The 23,428-nt window shown below is 36.0% G+C and overlaps 2 protein-coding genes across 6 annotated transcripts in view; one reads left to right on the top strand and one right to left on the bottom strand.

Moving 5' to 3' along the window:
• spire1b (spire-type actin nucleation factor 1b) overlaps window positions 1-3,601 on the bottom strand; it is a 43,845-nt gene extending 40,244 nt beyond the window's left edge. For both annotated transcript variants that reach the window (XM_051719215.1, XM_051719216.1), the window contains exon 1: window positions 3,246-3,601. In XM_051719215.1, the coding sequence (XP_051575175.1) occupies window positions 3,246-3,507 (262 nt within the window). In that variant the 5' untranslated portion in view covers window positions 3,508-3,601. The remainder of the gene's footprint in view (window positions 1-3,245) is intronic.
• A 4,130-nt stretch (window positions 3,602-7,731) lies between these two features.
• Window positions 7,732-23,377, top strand: cep72 (centrosomal protein 72). Of its 4 annotated transcripts, none has more exons than XM_051719316.1 (14): window positions 7,732-7,829; window positions 13,989-14,116; window positions 14,403-14,595; window positions 18,002-18,116; window positions 18,263-18,417; window positions 19,113-19,180; window positions 19,297-19,330; window positions 20,580-20,726; window positions 20,818-20,951; window positions 21,043-21,136; window positions 21,218-21,396; window positions 22,241-22,367; window positions 22,441-22,540; window positions 22,659-23,377. In XM_051719316.1, the coding sequence occupies exons 1-14, from the start codon at window positions 7,757-7,759 to the stop codon at window positions 22,717-22,719; spliced, it is 1,608 nt and encodes a 535-aa protein (XP_051575276.1). In that variant the 5' UTR covers window positions 7,732-7,756; the 3' UTR covers window positions 22,720-23,377. The 4 variants fall into 4 exon arrangements, with proteins under 4 accessions (XP_051575276.1, XP_051575275.1, XP_051575274.1 ...); XM_051719315.1 differs by having other exon boundaries at window positions 18,260-18,417; window positions 22,444-22,540; XM_051719314.1 differs by having other exon boundaries at window positions 18,260-18,417.
• Window positions 23,378-23,428: the final 51 nt, after the last annotated feature.

Below are 23,428 nucleotides of genomic sequence, written 5' to 3'. Positions count from 1 at the left end.
TGATTGCCTCAAGATCACATATGTGAATAAAGACAAAAGAAAATCGATATGTTCTCGAAGACTTTTAATCATGCCTTCTGAATGCAAACAAACCGTGTTTGAATAATGTAGCTATATTAGCTATTCTGAGCACCAGAACCGTCAGGCACAGGAACAGTTTTTTCTCCTCAGGCTATCCATCTCATGAACAGTTAAACTGCCCCATTGAGCAATAACTATGTGCAATACACAGTTTAGTCTTTTTTATATTTATCCAACACATCCAACCTCTTCTGCAATTACATTCCTCTGAGAAAAAAAAACAAAAAAACATTTGCACTGTACATAACAGATAACAGATTTGTATTAGGTTGCACTACGTATTTGTATGTGTATGTATGTATGTATGTGTGTGTCTGTCTGTGTATGTACGTTTGTGTATAATTATTGTTTATTTTTTATTATTATCTCTGTCTTGTTGCTGTATTGTATTGTTGTACACTGGAAGCTCCTGTCACCAAGACAAATTCCTTGTATGTGTAAGCATACTTAGCAATAAAGCTCATTCTGATTATATACAGTATAAGAAAAAAACATGAAAAACAGGGACAGTGCCTCCTTATTAGGAAAACAGAATATGTTAAAATCTAGAACAACTCAGCATTTTTAACCAAATCAGGTGACTCCTTTGTCTGTTACAGAAAATAGTTTATTTTCTCATCAAGCAAATACAGTTAGATCAGATGCACTGAATTATGTCTTAACATTAATCTAAATCTGACAGGATATACCTCAGATTCAAAAACACTACCAAGTTAAATTCTGCCATGTAATTCTGTTAGCATGTAGACTAATTCGACACTGACCATTCATTAACATCCGACTGCAATAGGTAGATCACAAGCTCTCATCTTCATCATCATTATTATTATTATTATTATTATTATTATTATTAATGCCTCCAGTGTCTGTCCTCTGCTTGCACATTATTCACAGTCAAACATCACCAGCTAACATTTATGGGTGATTCTATGTTTATGCTTAAGGAGGATTTTAATGACAAAATGATAATAATAATAATAATAATAAAATAAATAAATAAATAAATAAAATCTTGCTTTAAAGAATAGATTTAAACCATTTAAGTGTCTTGATTTACTTATTCCTAATTTCTATGAGTTATAAATTGTTACATTTGCCAGTATTTCTCCCTCATCCAGACTTCTGAACTGTTCTTAACGATACATTTATAATAAGTATCAAAATCAGATAAATTATCCATTGCACTTTTCCGCCAAGAACTTCATAACATTTTCAGTTCATTTGGCCTTCATGTGTACAATCTGGATTTTTTTAAACAAAGAAGAAAAAAAGAACATGAACACATTTCAGACAACAATTTTAGAGTTTCAACTAATGTATGAGAAGTCACACTACAGTTTCGACAATAGGCGTCCCGTGTACCGTGTGGTCGTTGCTCAGCTTCAATTTCTGCTCCCGCGAAAACGATCAACAGACGGTTGGACGACGAAATTAAGGAACACTTATGACTAATTTTAGCTATCCTAGCTAACGTGATTTTCATGTGGGTCTTACCTTTATATGCTTCTTTAAATTATATGTCAGGTCCTTGGAAAATCACTGCATCTTCACAACTGTTGTTATTTGTGCATGCGACAGATTCACGAGAGAGAACCAGAAGAGATCTTGAGCGTGCATCTGATCATATCTGTATTCTGTACTAAAGCAAACAGCGGCCTTTATCATTTTACTGTATGTCAGGAGGATCTTTAGTTTTTTTTGTTATAAATCAAAAATTGTAATCCTGCTAGTAATCCCAATTTTTACCAAATGCAACTGTAATCGGAATACGTTGGCTTTTTATGTAACTGTAACGGATTACATGATTACATAACGCTGTTACAAGTATTCCGTTACTCCCCAAGCCTGTTTATTCATGTATTTTTATATTGATGCAATGATATATATTATTTAAATGTCAGTCAGTGTCTCTTTCACAGTCAAAGAAACAGCTCTGTGTGCTGTGAGCATTCTCGAGTCGACAGGAATATTTACTGCCTGCACTTTTGACAAAGCACAAAGCACCAACAAGAACTCCATTCTGTCTCCAAAGCAATGAAACAGCACCCTCTGAGCACATTTCCAGTTAGGATGACATTACAATCAAATATCTCAATCTTTATAACCAAGGATAAGCTGCACAGTGAGTAACAAACATGTGAAATTATTACTAAAATTAGTGGAATACCTCAAAGCCTAAACAAAGAGATCTTAACCACAATCTTATAAAGCATAAGAAAACTAGTGCCAAGTGTGCATGCCAGTCTCAGACACACCCCAAAATCTAAATCCTGATACTGTACCAAATATCACCAGCTGCAGGGTCACTTTTAGAGAATTACGTCAACAAAGTCTCACTCTGACAGAACATAAAGACATGCATGCTAAATTTAAACCTGTCTGTAATGAAATAAAAGTTTACACTCAAAGGGAATACGGAATATATAAATACAAATGTGCAATTCAGACCCTGATCATGATTAAAAAATTTAATGTAAATGAGTGTCCACAACAACCTTTGTCCCTCTGTGCATCGGGGAGAAAACTATCAAAACCTGCCCACCTGAGACCACTCACATCTTCTTTAAACTCTCTTATGCTTTATTTATGCCGTTTTATATTAATTTTAGAGTCATGCATGCCCAGTTCTCAATTTAGTCCAGTGATGTTACTGGTGATAAAGGTCTGTTCCACTATTGTTACATCATAAATCACAGCTGTCACAGTAAGAGCACAGTAGCACGTGCAATACTGCATAGAACTTGGTGAATGCAATATTGCATATTTGGTGATGCAGAATCAAAATATATGCAAGATATGGAAATCATAAGGCATAGGCCTGTGCATTCATTCATTGTGCATGCAATACAGCAGCATATACTGTAGTAGCTTACATTTTGTGCATATTTTGTATTGCAGAATAGGATGGAAAAATCAAAACATGTCATCAATCATGACACATAGGCCCATGCAACCAAATACTGTTCATGTTATACTGTAACGTGGTGAATGCAATATTATGCAAAATGTTTGATGCAGAATAATATGGAAAAAATTTAAACATACCTAAATATAGAAGGTTGCAAATCATAAGACAACTCAAACCAATGATAATTAACATGCATTATCTATAGAAACGCCAATGTTGGTGTATGTAATGGAAGCGGATGGTGTTGATTTGTTACCTCCGAAATGTAACCGCACGGATCCGTCTTTATAAATCATCACATCTCCCGGGCCATCGGAACCAGCAGAGCCATCGGAACCGCGATTTTCCTTCAATAAAGAGCGACAGCACTGGTAACACACAGCCCATGCCTGCTCCTCATTGATGGGCTGCTTGTACAGATGTAAAATCTCTTCCAGGAAGAGTTCTGCATCATTCTCCTCTTGTATCAGCTTCTGTCCGCACGCAGCATCAGCATCAGCATCTTTCCTCCGCGCCATCCTCTCATCCTGTGATGGAGCTCGATGCACAGACGGCGTCACCACCTGCGGTCATGGAGAGAGGTATGGATGAGCTGCCGATCTGTGCTGTGTTTGTGCGTCTCCGCCATTGAAAAAACAAGCGAGAACGGAAAATCTAGGGCGCATCTAAGTGGGCGAGGTTTAGAGCAATGGCCCGAATGTTCACTTTGATTGGTCAGGGACGATGGGTCTCCAAAAATGATCAATCTCATATTTTAAAAGCCCAATTTTCTGTGGGCAGAATTGGGACAAAACCTGAATGACTTGACATAATAAAGGACAATCTATAAAACTACTGGCTATGAACAAAAAGTGGCTTCTTGCACAAATACAAAGTATCGAAAAGACTCTGTCAAGCGCCTCGAATGAATCCGGGAATCATTTACGTGCACTAGTTCAAATGAACCGATTCACTAAAATAGACTTTCCAAAGCGACTTTTATTTAAAGGAATATTCCCTGTTCAATACAAGTTGAGCTCAATCAACAGCATTTGTGGCATAATATTGATTACCACAAAAACTGATTTTGACTCATCCCTCTGTTTTGTTAAAAAAATGAGGCACTTAGGATGGAAGTCAATGGGGGCCACAAGACGTAAACAATATGATTTTAATGTGTTAAATCACGTACCTTTTTTGTGTAGAGTTATGCAACTTCATTGCCATGATGACGTAACGCCGTAAACAACTTTACAGCTCAAATAATTCATGAGTTTTAACAGAAGAATTAATGTAAGTGCTTTTATAAAATTATAAGCTTCACATTTTGGCATTTAATAAACCCCATTGACTTCACTGCAACATCCATTTTTGCTTCTTTTTTTTCAGTCCGGGTGGTGGACGACGAATCTCAGTTGCCTCCGCGTCTGAGACCATCAACCTGCGCATTTTATCACGTGGCTTGTTGAGCGCGTTGCCACGGAGACATGGTGTGTGTGGAGGCTTCACGCTATTCTCCGCGGCATCCACGCTCAACTCACCACGCGCCCCACTGAGAACGAACCACATTATAGCGACCACGAGGAGGTTACCCCATGTGACTCTACCCTACGCTCCCTAGCAACTGGGCCAATTTGGTTGCTTAGGAGACCTGGCTAGAGTCGCTCAGCATGCCCTGGGTTTTGAACTAGTGAACTCCAGGGGTGGTAGCCAGCGTATTTTACCACTGAGCTACCCAGGTACCGGTTTTTTTTTTTTTAAGAAATGGAGGGACGAGTAGAAATTAAATTTTGTGGGTAATCAACATTGTAACACAAAAGCTCTCGATTGAGCTTAACTTGTAATGAACCCGGAATTGAACTGCGCGCTCTAACAGTACTCACCTAAAGACTGTCCTGGACTGTTTTGATCTTCTTCAGAATGTCAATTTCCCAACTCACACTCATACGCTTGATTTGGTCTGTACATCTGATTTGAATAATGTTTCCATCTGTGGTCTGGCTATTCCTATCTCTGACCATAAGCTTATTACTTTTGATCTCCAACAAAATGTATTGATAACACAGCCATATCATATCGTAACATCAATGCTGTTGATGCCAATTCATTTTCTGCCTCAGTTGTTTCCTCTGCTATTTCTGATGTATTCAGTCTCACCTGTCCATCTATAATACTGGATGTGTACCATTCTCTTATTGCTGATGCCTTAGATGAGTATGCTCCTATGCATCCATGGTTTAATGCAGAGCTGCGTGCTCTGAAAGCAAAAGGCCGACAACTTGAATGACTTTTTAGGAATTTGGGTCTAACTGTCCATTTCCTATCATTCTCAGAACATGTTAGACATTATAAAACTGCCTTGAACGCGACCCGCTCTACTTATATCTCCAGCATCATTAATAAAGCTAACAAAAGTACTAAAGTACTGTTCAGCATGGTAAACAAACTAGTGCAAGCACCCAGCCGCAGTATTTGCCAATCTGATTACATTTGCTGTTCCTTTTTGCACCATTTTCAGGGAAAGCTGGATGCTTTATTTGAGACCTTTGGTAATGACCTGACCATTACATTTCTACTTGTGAGCTTGATCAGTCTATTCAACCCTTGACTAACTTTACCCTGATGAACCCCTCCCTCATTAGTGACATAATACAGAAATCCAATTCCTTTGCGTGCTGGCTAGATCCTGCACCCACATTTCTTCTAAAACACTGTACCTCTGTTATTTCTGCTCCTATATCACACCTTGTGAACATGTCTCTTATCTCTGCCACTGTCCCAATATCACTCAAGACTGCTGCTGTTACTCTTATTCTCAAAAAATCAAATCTGGATCCAGCAGACTTTTCAAATAATCGCCCAATTTCTAATTTACCGTTTGTCTCTAAAATCATGGAAAAAGTTGTCGCCATTCAGCTGCAATCATTTCTAGCTCACAACAATATGTCTGATATATTTCAATCTGGTTGCTGCTTACATCACAGTACTGAAACTGCTCTAGTAAAGGTCGTCAATGACCTTTTACTCTCTGGTGACTCGGGCAATCTCTCCATTCTCTTATTACTTGACCTCAGCTCAGCTTTTGACACTGTCTGCCACAAACTACTACTTTCTCGCCTTTCATAGATTGGTATATCAGGTGTTGCTTTATCCTGGTTCTCTTCATATCTCAAGGATAGTCAGTACTACATCTCTATGCACAATTACAAATCCCCCACTGTCCCACTCAAACAAAGTGTTCCTCAGGGCTCAGTTCTTGGTCCATTACTATTTATTATCTACATTATGCCTCTTGGACAAATTATTCGCCTTGGAGAAAAGAATCTAACTAATGTCCCTTGCTGCTACTCTAAATTTCCCATCTGCCACAGTCATAAATGTAGGTATCATTCTTTACCCTTCACTGACCCTAGATGCCTATATTAACAAACTCTCTAAAGCAGCATTTTTCCAACTTCGTCGTATCAACCAACTTCATCCCTACATTAGCCCGAAAGATGCTGAATCATTAGTCCATGCATTTATTACATCTCGCCTTGACTACTGTAACGCCCTTTTTTCTGGACTACCGGCACACTCTATCTCCTGCTTGAAATATATTCCAAATTCTGCTGCGAGAGTACTAACTTACACTAAACGATCATCACATATTACCCCCATCCTTTTTAACCTTCACTGGCCACCTGTCGCATCCCGTATTGCACACAAAATTCTCCTGCTTACATTTAAGTCACTCCACGGTCTAGCTCCTTCTTACCTTTCTGATTTACTTTCTCCCTATATTCCTATTCGCTCACTCCGATCTTCTGGGTGTGAAGTTCTTCTTGTTCCTAGATTCCGCCTTTTGTCAATGGGCAGCGGGTCTTTTTCTGTTGTGGCACCTAAGCTATGGAACTCAATCCTCATGGCTCTCCGAACTACTACCTCTATATCTAAATTCAAATCTCAGCTCAAAACCTATTTGTTCTCCCAATATTATCAGTCATAATGTGTAGATGCTTCATGTACTGCTCATTGTATTTGTATGCTTATCTGTATTCTGATTGGGCCACTGCCAACACTGCTTACACTTTCTATACTGTCTACACGATGTTATATGTTCTTTTGTACTTGATTAAAATGTCTAATTGATTGCACGATCTGTTATCTGCTATATGCAACTGCATTTGTTTTTGTTCCAGACTGGGCAATTGTCCACTGTCCATATGATTGTCTATCATATGATTGTCTATATGACTGTTATGTTACTGTTCTGTATTGTGAAGCATATTTGAGCTCTGGAAAGGCGCTATATAAATTAAACATATTATTATTATTATTATTATTATTATTATTATGATAGATAGATAGATAGATAGATAGATAGATAGATAGATAGATAGACAGACAGACAGACAGATAGATAGATAGATAATACACATATTTGGACAATTCTGCTAACATTTTTTGGGCATCAGTGTAATACCCTAAAAATACCATGAAAATGTTGCCATTTGGTGAAATGAAATATTTATGTTGTAGTTTCACGACGTCCTCCTTGCCTCTGTCGAAAGCGTAGCACATGTATATTAAATATGTAACGTAGACGTTGCTTGTTAACCTTCGCTAAGCTTTCCAGCTAAACCTAATTTATATTTATAAGGTAAGCCTTCGCCGTAGTTGATTTGTTAACAGACTTGTTGACGTATGCCTTTCAACAAATCAGGCGGACGAACGTCACGCTATGTAATTAATATTAATTAGCCAAGACTTTCATACGCATGCGTACTGTGTACCAGCTTCAAAACAATGGCGGTAGACGGTTTGTCCATAACAGAGCAGTGGATCAGAGATAAACTAAATCTTCAACACAGTTGTTTAGGTAAGCATATTATATATTATATAGTCTGATTAAAAGCTACATCATCTTTATTTTGAAATCGCATGTAATTGGTTTAGTTGTCTTTAAATTCAATTATACAATGGCCATAATAATATAACTATACAGTGTCATTCCTGTTACGCAGTACCTTTTGAACTTTGTATCTAAAATAATAATATGATTGTTTTGTTATTTAAGGTTGTAGGCTATTTCTATTAAAGTGTATAGCTGACTTTCAGAAATATGATCAGGTTAAGCTCAGGCACTTACATTTGATTAATCAAAACTTGTTTGATTTATACAAAATAAAAATAATGTTAAAGTTAGTCATTGTTTAGTGAGGGAATGTACAATGGCGAATGTACATGGTGCCATGTAAAAATAAAATAAAATAAAAAATCTAAGATTTCGAGATTAAAGTCATAATATTTTGAGAATATAGTCGTAGCATTACGAGATTAAATTCGTAATATTTTGAGAATATATTCGTAGCATTACGAGATTAAATTCGTAATATTTTGAGAATATAGTCGTAGCATTACGAGATTAAAGCCATAATATTTTGAGAATAAAGTCGTAGCATTACGAGATTAAAGCCATAATATTTTGAGAATAAAGTCGTAGCATTACGAGATTAAAGCCATAATATTTTGAGAATATAGTCGTAGCATTACGAGATTAAAGCCATAATATTTTGAGAATATAGTCGTAGCATTACGAGATTAAAGTAGTAATATTTTGAGAATATAGTCGTAGCATTACGAGATTAAAGCCATAATATTTTGAGAATATAGTAGTAGCATTACGAGATTAAAGCCATAATATTTTGAGAATAAAGTCGTAGCATTACGAGATTAAAGCCATAATATTTTGAGAATAAAGTCGTAGCATTACGAGATTAAAGCCATAATATTTTGAGAATATAGTCGTAGCATTACGAGATTAAAGTAGTAATATTTTGAGAATAAAGTCGTAGCATTACGAGATTAAAGCCATAATATTTTGAGAATATAGTCGTAGCATTACGAGATTAAAGTAGTAATATTTTGAGAATATAGTCATAGCATTACGAGATTAAAGCCATAATATTTTGAGAATATAGTCGTAGCATTACGAGATTAAAGTAGTAATATTTTGAGAATATAGTCATAGCATTACGAGATTAAAGCCATAATATTTTGAGAATATAGTCGTAGCATTATGAGATTAAAGCCATAATATTTTGAGAATATAGTCGTAGCATTACGAGATTAAAGCCATAATATTTTGAGAATATAGTCGTAGCATTACGAGATTAAAGCCATAATATTTTGAGAATAAAGTCGTAGCATTACGAGATTAAAGCCGTAATATTTTGAGAATATAGTCGTAGCATTACGAGATTAAAGTAGTAATATTTTGAGAATATAGTCGTAGCATTACGAGATTAAAGCCATAATATTTTGAGAATATAGTCGTAGCATTACGAGATTAAAGTAGTAATATTTTGAGAATATAGTCGTAGCATTACGAGATTAAAGCCATAATATTTTGAGAATATAGCTACGAGCATTACGAGATTAAAGTAGTAATATTTTGAGAATATAGTCGTAGCATTACGAGATTAAAGCCGTAATATTTTGAGAATATAGTCGTAGCATTACGAGATTAAATTCGTAATATTTTGAGAATATATTCGTAGCATTACGAGATTAAATTCGTAATATTTTGAGAATATAGTCGTAGCATTACGAGATTAAAGCCATAATATTTTGAGAATAAAGTCGTAGCATTACGAGATTAAAGCCATAATATTTTGAGAATATAGTCGTAGCATTACGAGATTAAAGTAGTAATATTTTGAGAATATAGTCGTAGCATTACGAGATTAAAGCCATAATATTTTGAGAATAAAGTCGTAGCATTACGAGATTAAAGCCATAATATTTTGAGAATATAGTCGTAGCATTACGAGATTAAAGTAGTAATATTTTGAGAATATAGTCGTAGCATTACGAGATTAAAGCCATAATATTTTGAGAATATAGTAGTAGCATTACGAGATTAAAGCCATAATATTTTGAGAATAAAGTCGTAGCATTACGAGATTAAAGCCATAATATTTTGAGAATATAGTCGTAGCATTACGAGATTAAAGTAGTAATATTTTGAGAATATAGTCATAGCATTACGAGATTAAAGCCATAATATTTTGAGAATATAGTCGTAGCATTACGAGATTAAAGTAGTAATATTTTGAGAATATAGTCGTAGCATTACGAGATTAAAGCCATAATATTTTGAGAATATAGTCGTAGCATTACGAGATTAAAGTAGTAATATTTTGAGAATATAGCTACGAGCATTACGAGATTAAAGTAGTAATATTTTGAGAATATAGTCGTAGCATTACGAGATTAAAGCCATAATATTTTGAGAATATAGTCGTAGCATTACGAGATTAAAGTAGTAATATTTTGAGAATATAGTCGTAGCATTACGAGATTAAAGCCATAATATTTTGAGAATATAGTCGTAGCATTACGAGATTAAAGTAGTAATATTTTGAGAATATAGTCGTAGCATTACGAGATTAAAGTAGTAATATTTTGAGAATATAGTCGTAGCATTACGAGATTAAAGCCATAATATTTTGAGAATATAGTCGTAGCATTACGAGATTAAAGCCATAATATTTTGAGAATATAGTCGTAGCATTACGAGATTAAAGTAGTAATATTTTGAGAATATAGTCGTAGCATTACGAGATTAAAGCCATAATATTTTGAGAATATAGCTACGAGCATTACGAGATTAAAGTAGTAATATTTTGAGAATATAGTGGTAGCATTACGAGATTAAAGCCATAATATTTTGAGAATATAGTCGTAGCATTACGAGATTAAAGTAGTAATATTTTGAGAATATAGTCGTAGCATTACGAGATTAAAGTAGTAATATTTTAAAGCCATAATATTTTGAGAATATAGTCGTAGCATTACGAGATTAAAGCCATAATATTTTGAGAATATAGTCGTAGCATTACGAGATTAAAGTAGTAATATTTTGAGAATATAGTCGTAGCATTACGAGATTAAAGCCATAATATTTTGAGAATATAGCTACGAGCATTACGAGATTAAAGTAGTAATATTTTGAGAATATAGTCGTAGCATTACGAGATTAAAGCCATAATATTTTGAGAATATAGTCGTAGCATTACGAGATTAAAGTAGTAATATTTTGAGAATATAGCTACGAGCATTACGAGATTAAAGTAGTAATATTTTGAGAATATAGTCGTAGCATTACGAGATTAAAGCCATAATATTTTGAGAATATAGTCGTAGCATTACGAGATTAAAGCCATAATATTTTGAGAATATAGTCGTAGCATTACGAGATTAAAGTAGTAATATTTTGAGAATATAGTCGTAGCATTACGAGATTAAAGTAGTAATATTTTGAGAATATAGTCATAGCATTACGAGATTAAAGTAGTAATATTTTAAAGCCATAATATTTTGAGAATATAGTCGTAGCATTACGAGATTAAAGCCATAATATTTTGAGAATATAGTCGTAGCATTACGAGATTAAAGTAGTAATATTTTGAGAATATAGTCGTAGCATTACGAGATTAAAGTAGTAATATTTTGAGAATATAGTCGTAGCATTACGAGATTAAAGCCATAATATTTTGAGAATATAGTCGTAGCATTACGAGATTAAAGCCATAATATTTTGAGAATATAGTCGTAGCATTACGAGATTAAAGCCGTAATATTTTGAGAATATAGTCGTAGCATTACGAGATTAAAGCCGTAATATTTTGAGAATATAGTCGTAGCATTACGAGATTAAAGCCGTAATATTTTGAGAATATAGTCGTAGCATTACGAGATTAAAGCCATAATATTTTGAGAATATAGTCGTAGCATTACGAGATTAAAGCCATAATATTTTGAGAATATAGTCGTAGCATTACGAGATTAAAGCCATAATATTTTGAGAATATAGTCGTAGCATTACGAGATTAAAGCCATAATATTTTGAGAATATAGTCGTAGCATTACGAGATTAAAGCCATAATATTTTGAGAATAAAGTCGTAGCATTACGAGATTAAAGCCGTAATATTTTGAGAATATAGTCGTAGCATTACGAGATTAAAGTAGTAATATTTTGAGAATATAGTCGTAGCATTACGAGATTAAAGCCATAATATTTTGAGAATATAGTCGTAGCATTACGAGATTAAAGCCATAATATTTTGAGAATAAAGTCGTAGCATTACGAGATTAAAGCCGTAATATTTTGAGAATATAGTCGTAGCATTACGAGATTAAAGTAGTAATATTTTGAGAATATAGCTACGAGCATTACGAGATTAAAGTAGTAATATTTTGAGAATATAGTGGTAGCATTACGAGATTAAAGCCATAATATTTTGAGAATATAGTCGTAGCATTACGAGATTAAAGTAGTAATATTTTGAGAATATAGTCGTAGCATTACGAGATTAAAGTAGTAATATTTTAAAGCCATAATATTTTGAGAATATAGTCGTAGCATTACGAGATTAAAGCCATAATATTTTGAGAATATAGTCGTAGCATTACGAGATTAAAGTAGTAATATTTTGAGAATATAGTCGTAGCATTACGAGATTAAAGCCATAATATTTTGAGAATATAGCTACGAGCATTACGAGATTAAAGTAGTAATATTTTGAGAATATAGTCGTAGCATTACGAGATTAAAGCCATAATATTTTGAGAATATAGTCGTAGCATTACGAGATTAAAGTAGTAATATTTTGAGAATATAGCTACGAGCATTACGAGATTAAAGTAGTAATATTTTGAGAATATAGTCGTAGCATTACGAGATTAAAGCCATAATATTTTGAGAATATAGTCGTAGCATTACGAGATTAAAGTAGTAATATTTTGAGAATATAGTCGTAGCATTACGAGATTAAAGTAGTAATATTTTAAAGCCATAATATTTTGAGAATATAGTCGTAGCATTACGAGATTAAAGCCATAATATTTTGAGAATATAGTCGTAGCATTACGAGATTAAAGTAGTAATATTTTGAGAATATAGTCGTAGCATTACGAGATTAAAGTAGTAATATTTTGAGAATATAGTCGTAGCATTACGAGATTAAAGCCATAATATTTTGAGAATATAGTCGTAGCATTACGAGATTAAAGCCGTAATATTTTGAGAATATAGTCGTAGCATTACGAGATTAAAGCCATAATATTTTGAGAATATAGTCGTAGCATTACGAGATTAAAGTAGTAATATTTTGAGAATATAGTCGTAGCATTACGAGATTAAAGCCATAATATTTTGAGAATATAGTCGTAGCATTACGAGATTAAAGCCATAATATTTTGAGAATATAGTCGTAGCATTACGAGATTAAAGCCATAATATTTTGAGAATATAGTCGTAGCATTACGAGATTAAAGCCATAATATTTTGAGAATATAGTCGTAGCATTACGAGATTAAAGCCATAATATTTTGAGAATAAAGTCGTAGCATTACGAGATTAAAGCCGTAATATTTTGAGAATATAGTCGTAGCATTACGAGATTAAAGTAGTAATATTTTGAGAATATAGTCGTAGCATTACGAGATTAAAGCCATAATATTTTGAGAATATAATCGTAGCATTTTGAGATTAGTAATATTTTGAGAATAAAGTCAAAATTTTGAGAATAAAGTCAGTTTCTATTAGTGTATAGCTGACTTTCAGAAATATGGTCAGGTTAATCTCAGGCACTTACATTTAATCAAAATAAAGTTAAAGTTAGTCATTGTTTAGTGAGGGATTGACAGTTATCTTACATTTGGGTATTTTTCAAGATGAATTGAAGAAACACTTGTAATATTTCTAATAAATTACAGATTTTTTTTTCACAAAGTATTTAAATTATTTTAATTATACCCCTATTCATTTAATAGCAATGTTGTGATTAAAAAAAGAAACACTACTATGATTTTCCTCTTTAAAAGAGTGTTTAATATTTTATTTATTATATTAAGACATATATGGTTGGGGGATGATAATGAACTGCATTGTTGGAATGACCCAACCAATTTCAGGCTTTTAATCAAATGTCACTATTTGAATAACTGATATTGTTAATCATTTAATGCAGCGGATGTTAGGTCATTGATCCTACCAGGAACATATGAAGGGAAGATCTGTCATTTGGGATCATCTCTGAAGAATTTTGTGCGTTTGAAAACATTGGATCTTTCTCATAATGCACTGATCACAGTTCAGGTAAATGTCAACATGTAAATATTTTGTTTCCTGCATCATCAACCGGTCAATAAATTGTTTGTTTCAAAGGTAGCACTTTCTAATAACTTTCTTTACTCATTAAGCCATTGATATTACTCTTTATGTGTTTAACAGCATATAAAATAATGAAATTAATACAATGAAAATAAGTTTCATGACATCTCTGTTTGAATGTGCATTCATTAATTTATCAAAAATGTACCCTAGTAACAATAACTGTAGTAACCGTGGTATTTTGGTATCAAATATCTCTTTGTTGATGTAGGGGATTGAGCATCTGGAAACGCTAGAGAAACTCAATCTGTACTACAACAGACTGGCATCACTACAGGACGTCTTTTCTCTGCACAAGCTGCAGAATTTGAATGAACTGGACTTGAGATTGAATCCTGTAGTTCAGAGACACCCTTACTACCGTCTGTACTTGGTCCACGCTATGACCAAACTCCGCAAACTTGGTTCGTTATCTTTCTTTTTTTATATATTTTCTTATTTTGGTTAATTGGACTCGTTCACGGGCCGTACGTTTGACACCTCTGGTTTAATTGATAATTTTTGCAAAATTATCTAACTGTCGCATCCTGCAGCCTCCCTCTTGGTATCTTTCTGAATTAGTCGACCATTAATGGATTTTGCCGATACCAATTACTAAGCTAGTGGAAAAGACCGATAACCGATTAATTGGCCGATAGTTTTTAAAATCGGTTTATTAAATGTTAAAAAGTTTCTTGGTCTTTCGTTAACGTGACTTAGTTTTAGTGCATAACGCAGGGCTTTTAACTGTGAATATACCTGAAATACACTGGGGACTCTTATTTTAAAATGTCAGCGCTCCCAGCTCACACCAAGACATAAGAAAAGCAAAACATGCACTCTTTTTTTTTCTTTTTGGATTTTCTCCCCTTTTCTCCCCAATTTGGAATGCCCAATTCCCAATGCGCTCTAAGTCCTCGTGTTGGCATAGTGACTCGCCTCAATCCGGGTGGCGGAGGACGATTCTCAGTTGCCTTCGCGTCTGAGACCGTCAATCCGTGCATCTCATCATGTGGCTTGTTGAGTGCGTTACCGCGGAGACATAGCGCGTGTGTAGGCTCATGCTATTCTCTGCGGCATCCATGCACCACTCACCACACGCCCCACCGAGAGCGAGAACCACATTATAGCAACCACAAGGAGGTTACCCCATGTGACTCTACCCTCCCTAGCAACCGGGCCAATTTGGTTGCTTAGGAGACCTGACTGGAGTCACTCAGCACGCCCTGGATTCGAACTCCAGGGGTGGTAGTCAGCATCAATACTCGCTGAGCTACTCAGACCCCAAAACATGCACTTTTTAATCATCTACAATGTATCACAATATAAACACGATTATGTAAATATTGGCATATAGGCTAATAAATACATTATGAGCTGTAAAACATAAACAGTAGATCATCATTCATCATTAGTAGATCACTAGCGATCACTTGTCATCCGGGGCTTAGGCCATATTATAATATAAAAATAAGAAGAATCCTTCCTTTCATGACTTAAAAAATGACCACCCTACCTGTCAAATAATAACTATATTAAGTGCAACACTGACAGTGGTTCAGAACTTTATACGAGCAAACGTCAGGCGCACAATAAATGGATCAAACACATTTTAATTAAAATTTCGGAGGATCAAAGTGAGAATTACAACTTGTCGTCTCACTGTTCATTGTGCAGAAATTAACGCTCAAAATCAAATCAATTTAGCAATTTAATTAGCATATGCCATTTATCATAATATTTTGAGAATAAAGTAAAAATAACGACAAGAAAGTCGAAGCATTATGATTAGATTAAAGTTGTAACATTTTGAGAATAAGTCGAAAGGAATGTGATGTGGTGGACAACAGCAAAGTGGAGCGTCTGGGACTTTACATACAACATCTCTAACCAGGGAGATAACTTGGCTATGCAACCGAGCTGAATTTGTGGGAAGTTTTTGCGCACTCTCTGTTCATGAATGAGGTGTGCATTAGTACAGGAGTTTTCAACATGTGGGCGCCTGTCAAGGGAGGCGTGAGATACAGGCTCGCTCTCAAGTGAAGTGAAAAAAATTGGAACTGCTGTGAATTATATAAGTCCGTATCAAGATATTGTATGTGGTAACATCCCCTCAGTTACAGTACTGTTTAGAGAGGAACACCGATTGGGACTGCGTGAATCTGTCTGGTTCTTTCTCCTGAATAAATTACATTTCCTAAATAACCGCTGCAAAGTCCGGATACTAATAACTCTGTGCTGATGTGCCAAAAGAACAAGGATTTCTATATATTGGATTTCTCCTGTCCTAAAGTATGATTTAACTACATCCTCCACATCCATCTCTTGCATTAATGAAGCTGTTGGCTCGGCGTCCGTTCTATCGTTGTGATAATGACGCTCTGTTTAGCCTAATATTGAGATCTTACTTTATTCTCACAATGCTACGACTTTATTCTCGTAATTTTGACTTTATTTGCTAAATATTACGACTTTACTATCGAAATCCGAATTTTTTGCATTTTTATTAACATGGCAATAAAACGGCATTGTGGGATCACCGAGTAAAGTTAAAAATAACTTTAATTTTATAAGCGCATCTCGAAACACCTGCGTTGGGTTTCATGACTGTTATTAAACATGATTCCAGGTTAAGTTTCAACGCTTGATAAACGGTAAAAGAGTGTTTTTTCAATGTCATTTGATTTTAAAGCTTTTAAAAATCAAGCTAATTAAACGCAGCAGTTTAACCACGCACATGACATGGAAATGTGAACCAGCACGTGCAGAGCACATATACAGGCAGTGACCGTTTCATCATCTTTGTTTGACTTTTGTGAGATCATTTTAAGACCTACAGTATGTATTGTGTTATTTACACTTGTAGCTCAATGTGCTGCTATTTTGAGCTGCGTTTGAGGAAATTCCTTCGCAATAAACATTCTTTATTCCAGCGTACCGACTCCCGACTAAACACGAATAACTGAACAAGATGACTGGTGCATGCATTAAAATCTACTTGGTGTGTGAATTGTTAAAAACATAATAAATAAAGACTAGAAATGAGGCTTATAGATGTTATATTTAGAAATAAGGCTTGCATAATAAAACCTCAGCACCTCTGATACAGAAAAGCTGCACCCCTGTGAGAGAAAACAGAAATCACTCGAGGCGTTCGTAACGATTCATCTGATGAATTTGAGCATGAACAGCAGGTAAAAGTCAAAGTGCGAACTGTCAATCAATGCAAGTTGGGCTCACTGATTGGAATTAATTTACATTTGAAGCCAGAATTACAGCCTGCCTTGTTGCTTTTGTAGCCTGATGTAATGAACATTAAGCCTTACTCTTTTTCTTCATCACACAAAAGCAAAAGATCCGGGGCTTCAGCCCTATCAGCCAGGGTCTAGCTACGCCGCTGCTTGTCATAATTGTCTGGTAATCCGATGCTGTACAAAACCATATATGTGTATATATATATTTTTTGCTTTTCTCTAGGGACACGGTCAATCAAAATCAAGAAGAACATTTTTAGATTTTACGCTAATTTTTAAAACTTACTTTAATAAATTGGACCCCAATCAATCCCTGAAAATAAAAAAACCCTCCAGCACCGGCCACGGAGAAACATGGAGAAATAAAGCAAACAGCACCCCCCAAAAAAATACAATAAAAATGAATACAAATAATCAGCTGCAACTATCAACTATCGGCACTGATTAATCTGTAAAACCGATGTATCCTCGTCCTTTCCTCTGAATCCTGTGACTGATAATTACAGTGAATAGACATGAAAATTCACCATGAAATTGTACTGTCAAATTTTAAAAGTAAATTTTCTCTCAATTAAAGATGATTGTCCTGTGCGCGACCGAGAACGGAAGGCTGCTCTCATGCATTTCTCATCAGAGTCAAATTTGTACCCTAAACAGAACAGACACGTCTTAACACAAGACACAGCATGCAGGTAATGAGTTTAAATAAATAGTGCACAATAATAATAATAATAATGGTACAGGATGCATTTGACATTGTAAACCACATTATACAGCCACTTGTTACATTTGTAATCTTTCAGAGACTGTTGGTTATTGTCACTCTTTGTTGCAGAAGTAGTGAGCAGAGAATAAAAGCAGTGGAGAGGATGATGAAGACGCTCTCACATTTAGAACACAATGAGGAAGCTGCTCTCAATGAAGTGTGCAGAATGAAGCATCAATCTCTCACCAATCGCTCTGAACATGAAGGCAGCCCTCGTCTCTTACTAGGTAAACACACTGATAATAACTGCACTGCATCATTATGAGGATCACACTCCCTGCATATTTTCCACCCTTTAGACGATATTCAATATTATGTTTATTTTGGGACACATTTAAAGCTGATGTATGCAATTTCTGCAATAACAAATGGAATTGCAAAAATAAATGTTTTTAAAACAGATTTTTGAACACGCCCCCAGTCGTCATGCCTCCAAATCACGCTATTGGTTGAGTAACGTTGATGGGGCGGGTCTAAGCGGGTCCCTCAAAACAAACAGAGCAGTTTTCAAAGCGCCACGGAAAACCGTGCGTACAGTTTGAGATAATGAACCTATGGTTTACTTATAGTTGTCTTTGCCTATTAAGCTGGGATAGAAGAACGTTCTTTAACACTGAAAAGGTTACATTTTTCAGCTTTGAGTTTTACAGTATAATACTGTATATTCACTCTGATTTTTATCATAATTTCAAACAAACGGCCATTGTTGCCAAATAGATTCAAATTGTTTCATTTCAAGAAGTAAAATACTGCTTAAAAGTCTAAATTAATCAGAGTATGTTTTCCACACTGTTTTTTTTTTACTTAACACAATATTTTATTATTTTGTTAAACGGAGATTGTGAACAATTTTGAGTGATGACGTAAACGAATTGTTGAACCATTGTTTATGTATTTTCCTCATTATTTTTCTTGTGTTTAGAAAATCCTTCTGATGTCATGCATTTAATTAATGATTCTGGATGTGAAAGGTCCTCGACACCAAATCAGGTGCATCTTTGTCTATAAAAGATAATAGATATACTGTATGTATTAGCTATTTACTTGCTACTTTTGCTATTAAATTTTAAAACAATTAATGTTTATTCTAATTATCTATCATGTAGGAATCCGTTCTGAAGAACTTGGATCCTAAGGATGGTAATTTCTTTTTTATTTCTTTTGTAATTTCACTTTATCTCCACAAGGGGTGTGTAACACAGTTCACTGGAAAGGAAGAGGCGAGAACCGGCTTAACAATATAAAAAATATTTTAATAATAAACTTAAGCAAAAAGACACACACAGGTGTCGGTAACTCTCTCTCTGTCGCACTGCCGTCTCCGGTTGTCTTTATCCCTGTCTGGCTTAATCAGCCTAATTAGGGGCCGGGTGTGTGAAATCACGGCCCGGCCCCGCCCTCCGCCCTGCCACATTCCTCCCTCGTTCTCTCAGGCCAGGGAGCACATCGTGCCCTTCCGGCCCCGTCTGCCGGCAGGTCATCCCTGTCTTCCTGGATCTGGGAGGGGACAAGGGGAGGGAAACAACAACAATGATAACAAAACAAAAAAAATTATAATTTACTCGCCGGTTCTCCGATAAGCCATAGCCTGGTCCTCGGCCACTCCTCCACCCTCTAGTGGACGACAGCCGCGCCTCCCCGGGCGGATCGGAGGCAGTGGCCGTGTTTTCGGTGGACGGAAGGGGTCTCCCCCGCCCCTGGCAGCAGCCCTGACTGCTCCAGGCGGTCGGCTAGGAGCTCCAACTCCCCTCGCGGTCGGCGGCCGTTCCTCCACTCTCAGGCGGCCGGGCTCCTCCGTCCCCCGGCGGATGGCCGCGGCTGCTCCATTGGGGTGGATGGTAGTGGCAAGGACTCTACTACGGCACATCCCTCCTCCTACCCAGGTTTTCGGCACCAGTGTAACACAGTTCAAGGGAAAGGAGGAGGCGAGAACCAGCTTAACAACATAAATAATCATTTAATGATAAACTTAAAAAGACAAACACATGCCGGGCAGCTGCCCGTAACACTCTCTCCCCGGAATTGCCGCCTCTGGTCGCCTTTATCCCTCTGGAGGGCTTGATTAGCCTGATTAGGGGCCGGTTGTGCAGCATCACGACCCGGCCCTGCCCCCCTCCCTGCCACAGGGTGATATTCTCTTGTCTGACATTTGATCGTATTTCTTAAAGCTGAAGTGTGTACTTTGAGCCAATGAACGTAATTGCAAAAATAAAAAAAAAAGTGGCTTACTCGTACAGCGTTTGTCTCTTCATATTAAGCTGGGAAAGTATTTTAACACAGAAAATGTTACACACTTTAGCTTTAACTCCGTCAGTAGAACATACAGTGCATTGTGTGTTGCATATGACTTCTGTGTCATAATCATCTTTATTCTCAATCACACAATTAGGAGTTCCCACTCGACAAGGTGGGCACAAAGTGACTTTTCTCAGTCCCATTGTTGAAAGCTGTCGTTCGGTGAGTTGTTTGAACCGCGGTACAGTTCGAGGAGAGACTATGTTTACACCACACCCTACTGCGTGCGCTGCTTCACAAGGTACTTGCAATACAATCCCTCCCATTACTGATTGTCTGCATCATTCAGTTTAAATTATCAGCAATGCACATTTTTTCTCATTGTGTTGCAGAAGACAATTGTAGAACCATCAAACTGCAAAACAGTCCAAATCCCATCTTGCATCCTCCCAGATTAACCTACCAGAGCAGAGGAACGTCTGATAGAAGTCCACCTGCATCAGAGCGAGAACGCAAACCACGTAAGGTCAGTAATGCTGCATGCAATTCAGTTTCAAAACTAATCTTCCTAAAAACATGGGATATTGATTAATTATCATAATTGATCTGCATCTCAGGGTGCGTACAGGAAACCCATGGAGTTGCTCCTAAGTATGATGGAGGAGCTCTGGTCTGGGACGAAGGAAAATCAACAAAACAGAACGCTCCTCAGTAAGTGAGTATCCTCTCTCCAGAACCGAGCTAGTATATACTAGACTAACTAATCCACGCCGTTCTCTCTGTGATGTCCAGTGAACATGGTGAAGATCCTCAGCATGATGGAGAAGGATGTTGTGGATGGAGAAGAGGAGATCCAGAGTCTTAAAGAAACAGTCAAAGCTCTGAACGCTCGAACCGAACGACAGAAGAAACAACATCGATCTGAGATTGAAGAAATTCAACTTCAGCTTCAACAGGCACAAGAGTCCATAGTAAGAGTCCTAAATATTTCGAAAAATAGAACTAAGAGTGTCAGTTCATTATTTGTTTTTAATGTTACAGCATCATCATTAGTAGTTAATAAGTCTTATAATAAAATATTCCGTGTTTAATACAAGTTAAGTTCAATCGACAGCATTTGTGTCATAATGTTGATTACCACAAAATTAATTTCGACTCGTCCCTCCATTTGTTTTAAAAAAAGCGCAAATCTGTGTTCCAGTGAGACACTTACAATGGAAGTCAATGGGGCCAATTTTAGAGGGTTTAAAGGCAGAAATGTGAAGCTTATAATTTCATAAAAGCACTTACATTAATTCATCTGTTAAAACTCATGTATTATTTGAGCTGTATGGTTGTTAAAATCATTGATTTTACAGTCATTTTAGGGTTTGTGACGTGTTGTCATGGCAACGAAGTTGTAAAATTGTTAACTTTCCACAGATGTGGTTAGTAAGTGATTTTATCACATTAAAATCATGTTAACACACACATTGTTTATGTCTTGTGTCTATAACGGTGAGTATTTTAATGTTTACAGATTGACCCCATTGACTTCCATTGTAAGTGTCTCACTGGAACACACATTTGTGCTTTGTTGTTGTTGTTGTGGTAATCAGTAGTATGCCACAATTGCTGTCCATTTAGCTTCACTTGTTTTGAACCCGGAATATTCCTTTAAAACTCTCAAAATTATATCAAAACATGCTAAAAGTGTCATCTAAAATAGTATAGTAGGTTACTGATTACATTTTCAGTTGTGTCAATTGTAAACAGTACCAGATTACATTTCAAAAGTAATCTACCCAACACTAGTTACATGTTGTTTGAATACAGGAAGCTCTTAATGAGCAGTTGAAGACTGTGTTGGAGGAAAACGTGTCTTTACAGAAACAGCTGATCAGAGCTGAAAAGAGGCTTCTCTCCTCTCGACTGAAGAACATGACAAACATAGAGGACAGAGGTGCGTTCATTGCCTCATTACGTTTTTCAAAATGAGATGACGCTTTGATCACGTTTGTGCTTGTTGTTTTTAGCAGAGCTGTCTGACTCGTCGGAGTTGAACAGGAAGAGACAGACAGTCCAGGACGGCCACAGAGCCAACGAGATCGCACACGAGCAGCGAGAACACTACAAGTATGAGTCAGGATCTCAGGACTCTCTAGAACTTTGTAAAACTGAGGTTATAATGTCTCGGAAATACCGCTGAAGAAATGGCACAACATTTGAATCGTGTGTTAACTTTGTTTTGCAGGTCTTTAATTGCCAGAAATGAACGTTTGCTGCAGCAGCTGGAAGAGGCTCTGATGAGCTGAGAGAAGATTGTGTTCATCTATAAACACCTGTCTTTTCCCAGACAGTGAATAGTGCTTCGTCACATATCATTAAAATTACATGCCTTTTATTTGATAGACAGTCTTTGTGCAAGGCAGCACGTGTTCTCTTTCTTTCTTAAACGTATTCAAACATGTAGTTCCACAGTGTCTTATAAAAATGACAAGAGGCGAATTTGTTGGACATATGCACTAACACAAATATTTGAAATTAGTAAATGTTTAAAACACTTTTCTGTGCCTTAGCAAGTTAAGTTCTGTGGCTAGTTAAGTCCAGTAAATATTTCTCAAGGAAAGTTTATTTTTTAAAGTTAATCTCTGTATAGACACACAGCTTATGTCTTCAAATTGAACAGTTCATCTAAATTGGCTATTTAACTTTTCTGCCAGTATTGCAGAGAGGATACAAAGCTTGACCCAATAGCGGGGCATGTTGTCACAATGGTAACTTTCCATTGCTTTGGCCAACACATGTTGTACTTAATTACAACATGTAAAAACCATGTCTATACTTTTAAATCTAAAATCTACCTATATTATATACGTAGCTGACTCTTGGCTCAATGTATGCCAGTGTAATTTTGTGTTCAGTTGTTTACCCAGTTGCTATTACAAAAATATTGGAAGTTTTATTTGGAGAATAGATTGCAGAAAATACAGTTTTGAACTAGTGCTTGAAACCAAAACTGGT

This window comes from Myxocyprinus asiaticus, chromosome 15 (assembly GCF_019703515.2).
Source record: "Myxocyprinus asiaticus isolate MX2 ecotype Aquarium Trade chromosome 15, UBuf_Myxa_2, whole genome shotgun sequence".
NCBI lineage: Eukaryota > Metazoa > Chordata > Actinopteri > Cypriniformes > Catostomidae > Myxocyprinus > Myxocyprinus asiaticus.
Note: the sequence above shows the minus strand (reverse complement) of the source record. Positions and strands in the feature narration are given on the sequence as shown.